Here is a 13,919-nt window from a genome sequence, read left to right as displayed (position 1 = left end):
TTAAAAACTTAAGTATTTAATTTAGATTGCAGGGCATCAACAGGTGGGCTGCTTTTTCCCATATTGTTCCCTAGATTTTTAGATGGAGCCAGGTGTTCTTTTCAGCCTGTCCAGGTAGGCTGGAAAAGAAAGGCCATCAAGCTACTGCCTAACCCAAATTAGGGTACAAATTCTAAAAAAATCTTACCTTTGTGCACATAGGAAGCCAGGACTCAGCCATACTATGTTATCTAATAAATTGCCAGGGGAGGCTGTAAATTCAGCCAGCTGTGGTTAAGTAACGGCTGTTAAGAAGCCAAGACTTAGCCTGTTGACTTAATTTACTTGTTTACTTACTTCCTCAATGAATTAGACACCTCAGTACAGCACCTGAGCTGTGAAGCAGGACCACTTTGGGCACTCTTAATATTGGTTGGTGAAGGGGAACAATATTCTGAATGCGTATATTCTGTTTACTTTGTTTCGCCGTTCTCTTTTATTTTCTAAAGTGCTCAGTCAGGCGGAGTCACACATTCTTTAAAGGTTTGGGACCTCTGAGGGGAGCCCGGCGTGGCAGGCAAGGGCTTTTCTTCCTAGCACAGCTCCCTCAGGATTGAGACGGGAGCGCTTTTCCTTCGGGCTCGGCTATTCCCATCCTGACTGTCCTTCATGTCTTCAGAGCCCAGCGACACACACACCCCGGCCGCCTTTAGTCGTCCCACAAACCCGCCTCGGAATTCCAGGATCGGGGCGCTCTCCGCAGATCGGGCATTTTTCCCGTGAAACGGCCGAGACGCTCGACGGAAAGGTCGAGGAGACCCAGGCTACCTGGGCGCGCCAGTGCTCCAGAGGAGACCGTCTTCTGTCTTCGAGCATTCCTTGAGCGCGCTCAAGGGCTGGTCTGGGAAGTCGCAGCGAAGCGGGTCCCGCCCGGGCGAGCTGGCAGCGCTGCAAGCAGCGCTCCTGACCGCGACGGCGATAAGATAAGATGGGCGGATCGAGGAGGGGGCAGCTATAAAAGCGACGGTGGCGCCCCAGCTCCCAGTCTGCCTCTGTCTAGCGACCCACAGGCCTTCCCTCGATCTCCTCTACCACAACCATGGTGCTGACCGCCGAGGATCGCAGGCTCCTTCAAGCCTCCGTTGCCAAACTGGGCTGTCGCGTCGAGGACATTGGCGCCGATGCGCTGAACAGGTAGGAGGGCGGGCGGGTGGGCGGGCGGAGCCTTCTTTTCCCGCAACGGGCGCCCGCTGCCCTCCATTTCCCTGCCACCAGAGCCCCCTGACAGACCCCTTCCTCTTCCCTGCCGCAGGTTGTTAATAGTCTACCCATCGAGCAAGACCTACTTCTCCCACTATAACCTGAGTCCCGGCTCGAAGGACATCATCCACCAGGGAGAGAAAATAGGCAAGGCGCTGGATAGCGCCCTGAAGCACCTGGATGACATCCGTGGCAGCCTCTCCCAGCTTAGCGACCTGCATGCCTACAATCTCCGTGTGGACCCAGTCAACTTCAAGGCAAGTCGGGGCAAAGCGACTGTAGGGCAGGAAGAGTGGTGCCTGTCCTATCTGCCCAGCTAACTCCTTCCTTCCTCCTCCTCTTTCTCCTCCTTCCTGCAGCTGCTGTCCAAATGCTTCCACGTGTCTCTGGCCACTCACCTGCGCAACGAATACAATGCCTGCTGCTGCCTGGCCTGGGACAAGTTCCTTGAACAGGTGTCTGACGTGCTGTGTGAGAAATACAGATGAGCTCCACGTGCCACAACCGGGCCCCTCCGTTGCCTTCCTCTGAGCTCCCTGCCTTCAGGGTGCCTCACCTGGGCCACTGAGAAATAAAGTTGTCTTTGAACCGCTGCCTGCCTGCTGCACTAGCTTTTGGGGGTGGAGGGAAGAGCAGGACCCTATGGTTGCTGGGAAGGGACTCTGAGTGTGCGCCTGCCTTTGAGTTGGTGTTGATCCCTGCTTTTCTTGGGAAGACTTTGGAACTGGTTTGTTCCTGCCTCCTCCTTCAAATGGCTGAGAAGAGTGACTGGTCCAAACTTACCCCTGAACTAGAACTCATTATCTCCTGGTTTCTAGCCTGTGCCTTAACACTATACCAAACTGGCTCTCTGGTTGCATATAATGAAGGAAAAGGGCAGCCTTGTCTGTAATGTAGAACCCTGCCATTATAGCTAGGAACAAGCAAGGAACTAAAAACATTTGTTTGCCTCGGTGGAATCTGGCTTGTCTCCCCTCCCTGAAATCTTAACCCAGAGCATCCTACCACAGATAAGGAAACCAGGATCTTTGCTGTGGCAGTAAGTTCAGAGGTGCAGGCGAGCTAGAAGCAGAGTTGGCAAACTTACTTTGCTACGTTCTAGATTTATTTATTTATTTATTTATTATGGGACTTATATGCCGCCCTATCTCCCGAAGGACTCAGGGCGGCTAACAACAATAAAATACAGAATACAAATATTAAAAAAATTAAACTATCACAAAGCCCCACTAAAACCAATAAAAACATTATAAACATAATTAAAAACCCTTATTATCAGTCCAGGTCGGCCTGTTGGAAAAGGTATGTCTTGAGGTCACGATGAAAGGACTGGAGACCTGGGGCCATCCAGAGCTCCCAGGGAGCTGATTCCCCCACAGAGAAGGTCCTCCCTCTGGGGGTCGCCAGCCGACATTGTCTGGCAGACGGCACCCTAAGGAGGCCCTTTCTGTGTGAGCGCACAGGGCAATGGGAAGTCGTTCCTGGCAGCAGACGGTCCTGCAAGTAACCCGGGCCTAAGCCATGTAGGGCTTTATAGGTAAGAATCAGATCATGCAATAATTCCACCCACCCTCTCTCCTCTCCCCACCCCCATATCAGCAGCACAAGATTAAGAGCAGGGAGTCTCAGGACCACGGAGAGCAATGTCAGGAAGACATTCAGGGTAAACCTTCCTTTCACAACACCTCCCAGTACTGGAGCTCTGTCCTCCATGCTGCTGTTCCTGCCAGCAAAAGGCAGGTGAGATGCACACTGCTAGATAAGACTTATTGTCCAGCTCAGGGCCCTCAGTCACAAGTGACCTAAGCCCAGCCCTTGGCTGAAGGAAGACCAGTGGACATGGCCTGCCATCTGAGTAATATGGAAGACTGGGCCACCAGGATCACTGTGAACCTATAGCCAGCATTTCATTCTGGCAAGATTGACCTGGAGGGAAAGGGTGTTCTCCATTTCAATAAAAGGGCTATTTGGGATCCAGTGCAGCGACTAATGGTTGCCATCATGCATCTGGTCCAAAATCAACCCCATGAAGTCAGTGACCAGGCCTGTATAGACAATTTCCCTCAGTTTTGTAACTCTACCCTGAATCCTGGACACTTGATCAGTTAGACTCATTGACCCACTTTAGCTCGGGTCCCATCTTAGCAGAGGCTAAGCAGAGGCTACCATGTCACATGGTAGGTAGGGGGCTTTGAGCACCTGGAGGATGTGCTGGCCAGGCTCAGCACCTCCAAGCTGCACAGGGACCCCTCAATTGCCCAGAGTCCGCTGGAGCTGCAGAGGTTTATACCTGCAATAGATAGATAGACAACTTTCCTTTGAATTTGATCAAGGAGCCTCACCCACCTATCACTGCCAGCCACAGGAACACAGCCCCCCAGCCTGCAGAATCACCACCCCACATTTCCCAAGCTGGCGTTCAAGGTGTCATCCACATTCCCCCCACACAGCATCAACTAACTCTAAAAGCAATAATGGAAAATGGCTGCATTTCCATCTGTTGTCAAAGCAAGAACATCCGACGTTAGCAGCATTGACCCAAGGATTCATTTCATTTTGTTCCATTTATATTTTATTTAATTTATTTATTTTATTTCCTTCAATACAAGCACAGTAAGGTGGAGGCCTGCCCCCAAATTGCTTAATGTCAGCCAAGGTTTGTTCAAGACTTCTATTCTTGTGCATAAGCAGCTTCAATTTCATCTTGAAGAATCAGGAAGAACTTTTCCCAGGCTAACTGAGCATCATCAGTAAACTCTTCTTTGAGGAGATCTTGGAAGACAGAGAGAATGGCCTGAAATAGGAACTAGGTAAAGGCAGAGTTATGAGAGGACAGTCCAAGATAAGCACTAGAGGATTTCCACCCATGTCCAAGATCATTCACCCTGGGAGCCTCTGAAAGGGAGCTAGTGAGCAAACAAGGGGACCCCCGCCAGCTGTTCTACCTTTCTGCAGAAGCTCTCATGGCCCACTGAGGTCCAGACCATGTGTACTGCAGGGAGGCAGGGAGGCAACTATTTGCCCCAAATCTCCCCTCTGGGGAGGGATGATCACCATGTGGTTACATCAGCTGCCCCTTGGCAGTCCTTGGGTCTGCTTTCCTTCTTGTGTACCTGGAACATGCCTAATGGGACCTTGTGTATGTTCTTGTGGCTTGCCACCAGCCGCTCAATGAGCTTGCAGGCTTGCTTCCAGTGACTCATGCTTTCAATCAGCTGGTTCAAGGTCACCATGATCCTCCGGCCATGGAAGCCCACCTCTGGGATCATCATCAGGTCACCTTCAGTTGGAATGTTCTTGAAATACTGCTTACTCTCTGGGTATTCTGTGAAGAACCTGAACAGAAAGAAAAGAGGCAGGCAAATTTTGCTCAGCTGCTCTCTCCCTATGCTGAGCTGGACTGGACTGAGCAGTTCTGCGTTATATGCTTTTTATTTCACCAGGCCGGCCAGGTACCTGTCCAAACAAGATTTCTCACCCATATCAACCAAAGGAATCCAGACATTGGCATCTGAAAGTGGCTTACTGGCCTAATGCAGGTCTCAGTCAGGGCTGAACTATAGTGCTCAAAGGGCCAAGAAGAGGCAATGGCCAGACTGTTACGTGGGCTAGAGGTTCCTCTGCTGGTAGTCTGGATCAGGTCCGACTGAAGAGTTTAGCCTCAGGACATAAAAGAGTATCTTCTCACTACCACCACCCATCTGATTTGTGCAGTCACTGGAACAGGCTGTGCTGATGGTCTCCAATGGGGTTAGGGGCCATGATGGAGGGTCTTTTTCGGGATTGGACCCAGATATCCCCAACTATCTTTTTGGTAGCAGGAGAAACCATGTCACTTCTTTATCAGAACTTGGAGGGTTGTCGTTTATAGTCTCTGTGGTGTTATGCTTTTGTTTTTTAACAAAGTGTTTTAATTCTTGTACTTATAAATCCTCTTTGGGGGGAGTATTGCAACAAGAAATGAACCTCAGGCACCCACTTTCCCACCCCACACAAAATCAAGATAATGCCACATATCTGGGAAGAGGCCCTGTCCCACTATTGAGCTGCCAAGAAGGCCAAGTCTCTCGGTGGGCTTCCTCTGAGCCCCAAGCAGAGCTTCCAACCATGGGGGGTCCCCCACGGAAGGAGCCCAGTTTTCTACTGCTGGTACCTGATAATAACAATCCTGCCATTTTCTTCAGCATTGTCGAACACCTTTCCCCAAATGTCTCGGATCAGTTGCTGTTCCACTTCTGTCAGATCCTTCAATGGATCTGAGGTGGGTGGTCTGGAAGGAAAAGAAGATGATGTTGCCTGCTAGGCTTTTTGAACAAGATGAGCTTATTCCCACAGCGGGCTGAACCAGGCCATATACCTAACAGAAAGAACTTTGTTTCACAGCTTTAACTTTTCTTGGTGTTACCCAGGACCTAGCCTGATATTCTGCAAACTCAATAAAGTAAAATAAAAAGGGTGTATTTGGTAACCAGCTAAATGGATTGTGTGAACGTATCAAGAAAATGTACACCCCTAATCACCATGGTGTCAAATGATGAAAGGCCTGACAGTGCAACAGGCTCTGTCCTTGTGTATTTGCACTGTGGTGATCCCGCCTGTGAGGCACAGAGTCTGAAACAGCAGTCCTGAAAAGCCAGCATGAAACTACCCTTTCTAGTACTGGAAGATGGCTAAGGGGAGACAGTCAGCACACATCAGTTGGGTTTGCACATATTACCTATAAAGCTGTGAAGTCATGAAATAGCTTGCCTCCCGAAGATGTGGATGTGGATTCCCAACCTGAGCAGTGGGTTGGACTAGAAGACCTCTAAGTTCCTTTTGACTCTATGATTGCCTTAACCATGACTTACATACACAATGCAATTAGCTAGCTTCCACAATATAGAGACATTAATTAAGCAACCACATTACCCGTTAGAAGAGCTCCGTATGGCTTGATTTTTAAAATGTGGCAGATTTCTCCTTTGCCTCTGTGTTTCTTTCCCTGAAGAAAACTATATCTGCCTTTGGTGCTCCTGGGCTGGGCAAGAAATGCTGAAGGCCCTTGGTGTCCAGGGGCATGGGGGAGGGGTGTTTCTGGGATCTGCCCCTCCCTCATCCCAGAGCCTCCCCTCTGCCAAGGCAGCCCTTGTGCACAGCCTCCAAGGAGCGCTTCTCACTGCTGAAGAGTGTGGGATGAGTAAGGGTGTGGAGGAATTTTGAAGAATTCTGGAGGACGAAGCTCTGAAAATAAGGGAATAAAGTTGCAAAATTCCTCTCATGGAATATTGTGAAGAGGCAAGGCTTTTTCCTGAGACAAAAGGGATGTGGTGAAATTTGAGCTTGAACACTCAGGCTGCTTCCGGGAGCACAGAAAATAAAGTTGCCAAGTTGCCCTTGTTCATTTTTAGGACATGTTTATACTTGGTATCATTACCTATCAGGTTCTGCTAGGTTCTGAGATGGTCGCATCTCAAATCAGCATTACAACAACCCTCTGAGGTGGGCTGGGGTGAGAGAGAATGAGTGGCCCACGATCACCCAGCTGGCTTTTATGGCTAAGACAGGAACTCAGGGTCTTCCATTTCATCGCAGGAGGAGAATTGTGTTAATTATTTATTTATTTATTTATTTTTGGGACTTATATGCCGCCCTATCTCTCGAAGGACTCAGGGCGGCTAACAACAATAAAAAACAATACAAAAATTAAAAAAAGAATTAAATAACAGCCCCAAAATAAATTAACTACACAGTTAAAAATTAAAACATATTTAAAAACCCATCATCAATCCAGGTCAGCCTGATGGAAGAAAAAAGTTTTGAGGTCGCGGCGAAAGGACTGGAGGTCCGGGGCCATCCGAAGCTCAAGGGGGAGTTGGTTCCAAAGGGCTGGTGCTCCCACAGAGAAGGCCCTCCCCCTGGGGGTCGCCAGCCGACATTGTCTGGCCGACGGCACCCTGAGGAGGCCCTCTCTGTGTGAGTGCACTGGGCGATGGGAAGTCATCCCCGGTAGCAGACGGTCCTGCAAATATCCCGGGCCTAAGCCATGTAGGGCTTTAAAGGTAAGTACCAACACCTTAAATCTCGCCCGGAAGACAACTGGTAGCCAATGCAGCTCACGCAGGAGGGGTGTAATATGGGAGTATCGGGATGCTCCCATCACTACCCGCGCGGCTGCATTCTGCACCAGCTGAAGCCTCCGGGTGGTCTTCAAGGGCAGCCCCATGTAGAGAGCATTGCAGTAATCTATCCGAGAGGTAACGAGTGCATGAGTCACCGTACGTAGGGCATCTCGGTCCAGATAGGGGCGCAACTGGCGCACCAGGCGAACCTGGCCACGACTCCAATATGATCTTCAAAACTGAGTTGTGAGTCCAGGAGGACGCCTAAATTGCGCGCCCTATCAACGGGGTCTAGGGTGGCAAAAAGCCAGAGGGAGCTTGCTGGCACCTTTCCCAAATAACACATCTCGGGCCTTGGGTCCCGCTGCCGGCCACTTGAGGGATATCCAGGCAGCCGCCGGGTTCACCCGCCAGGCGGCTGGCCGAAGCGCCGGGCACCAGTTTGGGGCAGCGGACCACTCACCCCACCTTTAGCTTTCCACTGGGACCCCCAAAGACAGCCATGGCTGGCACAGTGGAGCGCCCGTTGGGATGGGGTGGGGAGGAGGACAGGAGGGAGAGCCGGGACGAGTTCGCGGAACCTTCCAGCGGCCGCATTCCTGGGCGGTTGGGGGGGCGGCGCTGGCCCGGAGATGCGCCGGGAAGAATCACGCGCGGTTGCGAGTCACGCGGGGCCGAGGGCCAAGGCTGGCAATGAATTTGCGCGGCGCGGAGGCGGCCTCTGCCCCCTGCCCGCTCTCCCGCCCCGCGCTCCGGCCACCGCTCCCCCCCGCCCGGCGTCTGAGGGCGGAGCCGGTTTGCTTCCGCCGCTGCCTCCTTCCCGGTCAAGCGCCGCCTGCAGCGCGTGCCCAACTGCCTTCCCTCCTGCCCCGCGGGTTCTTCCTGGTGCCACCGCCGGGCGGCCAATCCGGGTCCGGAGCCTTGGCGGAGATGGCTGGCGCTTCGCTCGGCCGCTGCCCTCTGCTCTTCCTGCTCCTGGCCGCCGCTGCCCGCTCGCCGCTGGAGAAGAAGGAGGCTGAGCGGACGGAGAGCGCCGAGGGTGAGCCGCGCATCCCCCGCTGCTCCTCTGCGCGGCACCGGCGGCGGATCGGGGAACTCGCGCTCGCTACCTTGACTCGGCCGGGCGCGGCTCTCCGCCCGCTCTCAGAGGCGCGCAGCGTGCGGCTTCCCCAGTAGCCCCAGGCGCCTGTCCTCTGGCAAGCGGGTTGCGGTTGGCACCTCCGCGACCGAGCCCTTCCCGGTGTGGGCGGCGGGCCAGGGGCTGCTCTTTTGCTGGGGAGAGGGCTGTCCCTCGAAGGAGCCTGTGCTGCTTCCCCCGGCAGGAAGCCCAGCAGCCCCCTTGGAGAGGGGGCACTGAGTAGGTGGCTCCAAAGGGCTTTGTGGCAGGGCTTTGTGGCACCCGGTCTGGGGCTTCTTCCTGGGCATCCATGCCTCGGAAAGGTGGGCCAGTGCCCAGGCACCCCGGGGGATGGAGTTTGGTCTTCCTGGCTTCCATTCCTGGGTCATGCACTGTAGGCTGCAGGCGGGCACACTGTCTTGTATTAGCCTCGACAGAGTGCTCGCTTCCTTCCTTCTCTCCTTCCTTACGGATACCTATGTCTGGATTTCCTTGCCTGGCACAGCTCTTCCTGGTGACATGCAGTGTGTCAGGGCAAGCAGGGGCAATATCGTGGCTTCCTTCATCCAAAAGTCCCAGTGGCTGGCCGGGCCCAATCCTCTCCTCACTGTGCCCAGCCCTCAGGCAGCGAGAGGAAAGACTGAGTGCTCTTTTCCGGAAATGGGCTTGCTGTACAAAGTCCAGCACAATGATGCCTGCAGGCTGGGGTGTGCCTGCCTGGCTGGCCTGCCTGGCTGTGCTCTGCAAGTCCCTCCCAGGACTCTTGGAGGTCTCCTAATGGACACGTAGAAGCTTCCTGCTCAGAGGCTGCCGGTGTGCTTGATGGTCACTCCAAGGTCACTCCCAGCCCAGCCAGCCAGTTTCACTGCTCCAGACCAGTCACTGATACCCACCTGAGAGCTGCAATGGAGACAATGGCATTTGTGGCCAGTCAAGCCGCAGGCTGTCCACTAAGGGTGGGAATCCAGCCAGGCGCTTGTCCAGCAGCCAGTGCCTCCCCACCAGGACCTGTCTGCAGCTAGGGCTGGTTCTTCTTTTCTTCGCAGATCCGGTGTTTCTTTCTGAGTACTTTTCCCAGAGCTCACAGACGCTGTCCTTCTACAGTTGGTATGGAAGTGCCAAAATTTTCCGTTTCCGTGTCCCTGAGGACACAGTGCAGTTGCGATGGCTCCTGCAGGCTTCCAGAGACAAAGGCCCTGGATGCGGGAAGACTCAGGTTACCTTGTGAGTGAGTTCTCCCCCACCGCTGCTGTGCCAGGGAGTACCAGCTCTGGAGGGCTCAGGGTCTCTGTCCTGAGTGCCTGAGAAAGTGAGTGATCCTTTCTCTTGACCTGTGTCCTCCAGCCACATCCGCTATGGTGCCCCTCCTGTCATCAACCCTCTGGGCACACAGTTTCCTGTGAACACAAGCGTCCCTCCTTCCTTCAGCCAAACTCTGACCTTGGATGCTGCCCTGCAGAATAGCACTTTTGTCAACCTCACTAACCCGGCTGCTGGGGACTGGTTTCTTGCTGCCCACCTGCCCCCAGCATCAAGCAAGATTGAGGTGAAGGTGAGAACTGGGCTGGTGGGAATGGGGGAAACAGCCTGCAGGCGATGTGGAATTCCAAAGCTCAAATCCATGGCATACCATGATCCAAGAGGCATCCACTGTACTAGATAGGAACTGGCAGAGCTGGAGTTGAGCAGGGCAGTTTCCCTGACTGGCCTTTCTGCCTGCAGGGCTTCTCCAGGTCTTGCAGCTACATCTTCCAGCCTGACCTGTTTGTGCTGCGCCAAATGGACATTGTAGTCCTTGAGCCTGATGTGCCTGTGCAACAGGTTCTGTCCAAGGGGGCTAGTAGGCCACTTCACGCCAAGTGAGTAGCATGGAGTGGGGTGGGGTTGCATCGGCTGGCCCCTTTAAGACCAAGAACCATGTACTAACTCTTGGGCCCTTTCTCTGCATCGGAAATGTGTTGCAGGATCTTTGTCCCCGAGTACACTGCTGGGATGCGCTTTGAACTGTGGAAATGCATGGAGAATGGCTCTGCTGCAGCCTGTGCCCTCCGAGTCACCTTGGGTTTGGCTGTGCTCTCTTGGTCTTCTCAGAAGGTGCTTCACTGCCTGGAGGCCTGCAGCATCTTCTTGGCTTCCCCACCATGGGGAAGGTGGGTTTGGATCACAGTGGAGAGCCTTGGTGGTGCCAGTGCCAGCATGTCCTTTGAGATGGCGGTGTTCTTCATAGGTGTGTGCCCCTGATCAGAATGCTTGGAATCAGGAATGAGTGTCGGCAACCATGGAGACCTGAGCACAGACTCTCTCCATTCCTGTTCAGACCTCTTTGCTGCTTCTTCTTTTCTCATCCAACCAAGAGAGTGGTGCCCCCTGGTTTGAGGAAGGGGAGGTCCTATTTCCATCCAGAAGGGCCTCTTGCCCTCCCCATTCCTCCTGCCCATTTGTGTGACAGAGCATGTGTTGGCTTCTCTCCTCGCAGCATGCAAGCCAGGAGACGCAGCCTCCTTTCTTGGCTTCTATCAGAGCTTGAAGAAGAACCAGGGGATGCCAATGACAGGAGACCACCTCAACAGCACATTGCTTGCCATGGGCAGCAGCCACAATGCCTCTGGCACAGGAAACAACTGCCTGCGTGGCCAGCCGGTTGTCCGTGAGGAGCTGGATATTGCATCTGTGCGTTTCCGCATTCTTGGAGATTCCACTGTGCCTGTTCAGAGCGATATTCCCACTCTGCTGCTCCTTAACCTAAACTCAGGCATGGACAGTGGAGGGAACCTGGTGCTGAACCTGATGCTGAACCAGGTGAGGATGAATGCCTTCTATCTGGAGGGCCAAAGGTTGACAGGTTTTGCCTCCTGCCAGAATTCAGAACTGGGATCAGTTTTGTCATTGCAGACTTCTGGAAATGCCACTGTGTTGGCCTGCTTGAGCCCTACATCTCCTTCACTTTCCCTGAACGGCTCCAGTGGCTGCTGGACAGGTACGTAGTCAGCAGAACTGCTTGCCAACGTTCCAACAACTGTATTTCCCCTTTCCTGGAGCACCTGTGGGTTTACTCCAAAGAAGCCGATGGTTTTCAAAGGACATGTACCAACAGCAGCTGATTTGCTTGCTTCTTCCTCTCCCACCCAGCCTTCGCTCAGGGCTACCTCCTGAATGTGAGCATGTCCTCCAGGGAAGCTGCAGTCATTGTTCCTTACCCACAAACCGGCAGCTGGTATCTGTCTCTGAAGCTGCTCTGCCCAAAGGAATCCGAGTGAGTACTGGATCTCCAGGTTGAGCCTAGCTCTCTATAACGCGGGGAGAAAACTGCTACTGGAGTGGCTTTGTGCTTACAACCCCCACCCCCACGCTGGCCGTCCCCAATAGGACTGAACTGCTGCATCTTGGAACTCCCTGGACCCATCTTCTTTCTCTCCCCTTCTTGTGCAGAGACTGTGATCAAGCTCAAGGCCAGGTAGCCATGCTTGCCTACCTCACCCCCTGCTATAACGATTGTGGGACCCATGGACAGTGCAGCCTCATGAGGCGCCATGGTTACCTCTACACTGGCTGCATCTGCAAGGCTGGTAAGAGAGGTCCTAGTTAGAACTCTCTTGCTTCTGTCCCCCAGGCCTCCCAGCTGGGGCAGCTCTACCTCAAGTCCTGTCCTCCAAAAAAGGAGAGCAAGACCCACCAGAACCCACCTTCTGCATGGAGCTGCCTACCTGTTTGGGTGCTTCTGGGAGTGGCTGCACTACTCCAAAAGCACTTGGAAATGAGACCAAGTATGTTGGCAGGCCAATGGCTGCACCACTTTAGAAGCACACACACGGATCCAAGAAAACAAGGATAGAGAAATGGTTGAGTTGAGATCCTGCTTTTGGCAGTGCATTGCTTTCTGTAGGTAATGTCTTCCCTACCTTTTCCTCTCGCAGGCTGGGCTGGCTGGAGCTGCACAGATGGAACCAACGCCCAGTCTGTAGGCACCCAGATTCTGGCCACCCTCTTGCTCACCCTCAGCAACCTGTTTTTCCTGCCTGCAATCATTGTGGCCCTTTACCATTACCACCTGGTTGAGGCCTCCGTCTATACCTTCACCATGTTCTTTTCCACAGTAAGTTCTTTGTTTTTCTTTAGTCCAATGCATGCTGTAGAGCAGTTCAGTTCTTTGCAATGGAAAGTGGGAAAGTTGGCTTCCATTTCTAGGCCTGTCTGGGTGAATTAGGGTTTCTGGAGTTCCCTTGGCCCCACTGGACTTCTGAGCCAGGAGAGATATAGGAGCCTTTCTGGGCCAAGCTTTTGAAGATGCAGACCTGCTATCAACAGCCCCCTTTCTGGCACCACTCCTACTTCTTCCTTACTGTGGTTACAGTTCTACCACGCCTGTGACCAGCCTGGCATTGCCGTGATGTGCATTATGGACTATGACACATTGCAGTTCTGTGACTTTCTGGGCTCTGTTGTCTCTATCTGGGTGACCATTCTGTGCATGGCACAAGTCAAGAAGATCCTGAAATATGTATGTATGGGGAGCCATAGGCAATCCCTAATTAAAAGTTGCGAAGAAATGGGGAGGAAGCCAGATTATGGGATGGAAGATGTGAACTTTCCCACTTGTCTAGCGTTTCTTGGCTGTAGTGTAAGCGACCAGCACAAGTGGTGGGGGTGTGTATTGGCCAGGAAGCTGGCCTTGCATCCTCATTTGTGCTGGGTTTCTGTGTTTCAAGGCAGGCAAGAGAGGACAGAGTGGGCAGATCTCTTGTTGCCATCAGCAACTTCCAAAGCAGCCCTGGATCTTGTTGTACAGGCTTTTCTCCTTTGCTCTAGGTCCTCTGCATGCTGGGGACTCTGGTCATTGCAATGTCGCTACAGCTGGACCGCAGGGGCGTGTGGAATATGATGGGCCCCTGTGTTTTTGCCCTCACTGTCATGGCCACCATTTGGGTATGTCACCACTGCCTTCTGGGCTTCCTTCCTGAGGTTCCCTCTGATTAGCAAACATCTGAGCTCAGGTGGCAGGAAGTCCACTACCATTTGCTTCTTAGCCATTTCACCACAACCAACTGGGCCCTGAGGGCACTTCATTCTTGCAGGAAATGCAAGACACGTTAAGAGCAGGTTCTGCAACAGATTGACCAAGCTCTCTTGGCTGTGCTGCTCCCAGTAACCCCTCTTTCCTCCCATAGGTCTATCGTGGGATCTCCCGGCGGCGCTGCTATCCTCCCTCTTGGAAGCGCTGGGTCTTTTTCCTCTTCCCTGGGACCAGCTTGGCACTTGTGGCCATAGCAGTGTACACCTTCATGGAAACCACTGAAAATTACTATTACACTCACAGCCTCTGGCACATCATGGTGGCAAGCAGCGTGGCCTTCCTCCTTCCTCCTGGAGATAAGCAGAAGGACCCGTGGGCCTGGTCCCGTAAACTGCTGTGCCATTACCAAATCTGTAAGAATGACCAGGAGGAACTCTACACAGTGAGGTGA

At 53.0% G+C, this 13,919-nt stretch overlaps 3 protein-coding genes across 4 annotated transcripts; 2 read left to right on the top strand and 1 right to left on the bottom strand.

The window, feature by feature from the left end:
- The first annotated feature begins 959 nt into the window (after positions 1–959).
- LOC308674198 (hemoglobin subunit alpha-D) lies at positions 960–1,831 on the top strand. Its single transcript, XM_081338494.1, has 3 exons — positions 960–1,173; positions 1,292–1,496; positions 1,599–1,831. Exons 1-3 carry the CDS (start codon positions 1,079–1,081, stop codon positions 1,725–1,727), a joined length of 429 nt encoding a protein of 142 aa, XP_081194620.1. The 5' UTR covers positions 960–1,078; the 3' UTR covers positions 1,728–1,831.
- Positions 1,832–3,799: 1,968 nt separating this feature from the next.
- Positions 3,800–7,991, bottom strand: LOC308674188 (myoglobin-like). Of its 2 annotated transcripts, none has more exons than XM_081338465.1 (4): positions 7,804–7,991; positions 5,393–5,509; positions 4,353–4,575; positions 3,800–4,011 (listed from the first exon to the last, which is right to left on the bottom strand). In XM_081338465.1, exons 1-4 carry the CDS (start codon positions 7,935–7,937, stop codon positions 3,973–3,975), a joined length of 513 nt encoding a protein of 170 aa, XP_081194591.1. In that variant the 5' UTR covers positions 7,938–7,991; the 3' UTR covers positions 3,800–3,972. The 2 variants fall into 2 exon arrangements, with proteins under 2 accessions (XP_081194591.1, XP_081194590.1); XM_081338464.1 differs by having other exon boundaries at positions 3,804–4,045.
- A 42-nt stretch (positions 7,992–8,033) lies between these two features.
- Positions 8,034–13,919, top strand: PGAP6 (post-GPI attachment to proteins 6; the record flags this gene model as incomplete). The annotated part of the gene is made up of 13 exons (XM_081338462.1): positions 8,034–8,379; positions 9,504–9,681; positions 9,802–10,009; positions 10,180–10,316; positions 10,422–10,684; positions 10,934–11,256; positions 11,350–11,434; positions 11,587–11,710; positions 11,887–12,023; positions 12,372–12,550; positions 12,809–12,955; positions 13,264–13,380; positions 13,623–13,919. The coding sequence occupies 13 exons, from the start codon at positions 8,034–8,036 to the stop codon at positions 13,917–13,919; spliced, it is 2,541 nt and encodes an 846-aa protein (XP_081194588.1).

The sequence above is a fragment of the Vipera berus genome (genome assembly GCF_964194415.1).
Source record: "Vipera berus genome assembly, chromosome: 13".
Classification (NCBI taxonomy): domain Eukaryota; kingdom Metazoa; phylum Chordata; class Lepidosauria; order Squamata; family Viperidae; genus Vipera; species Vipera berus.
Note: the sequence above shows the minus strand (reverse complement) of the source record. Positions and strands in the feature narration are given on the sequence as shown.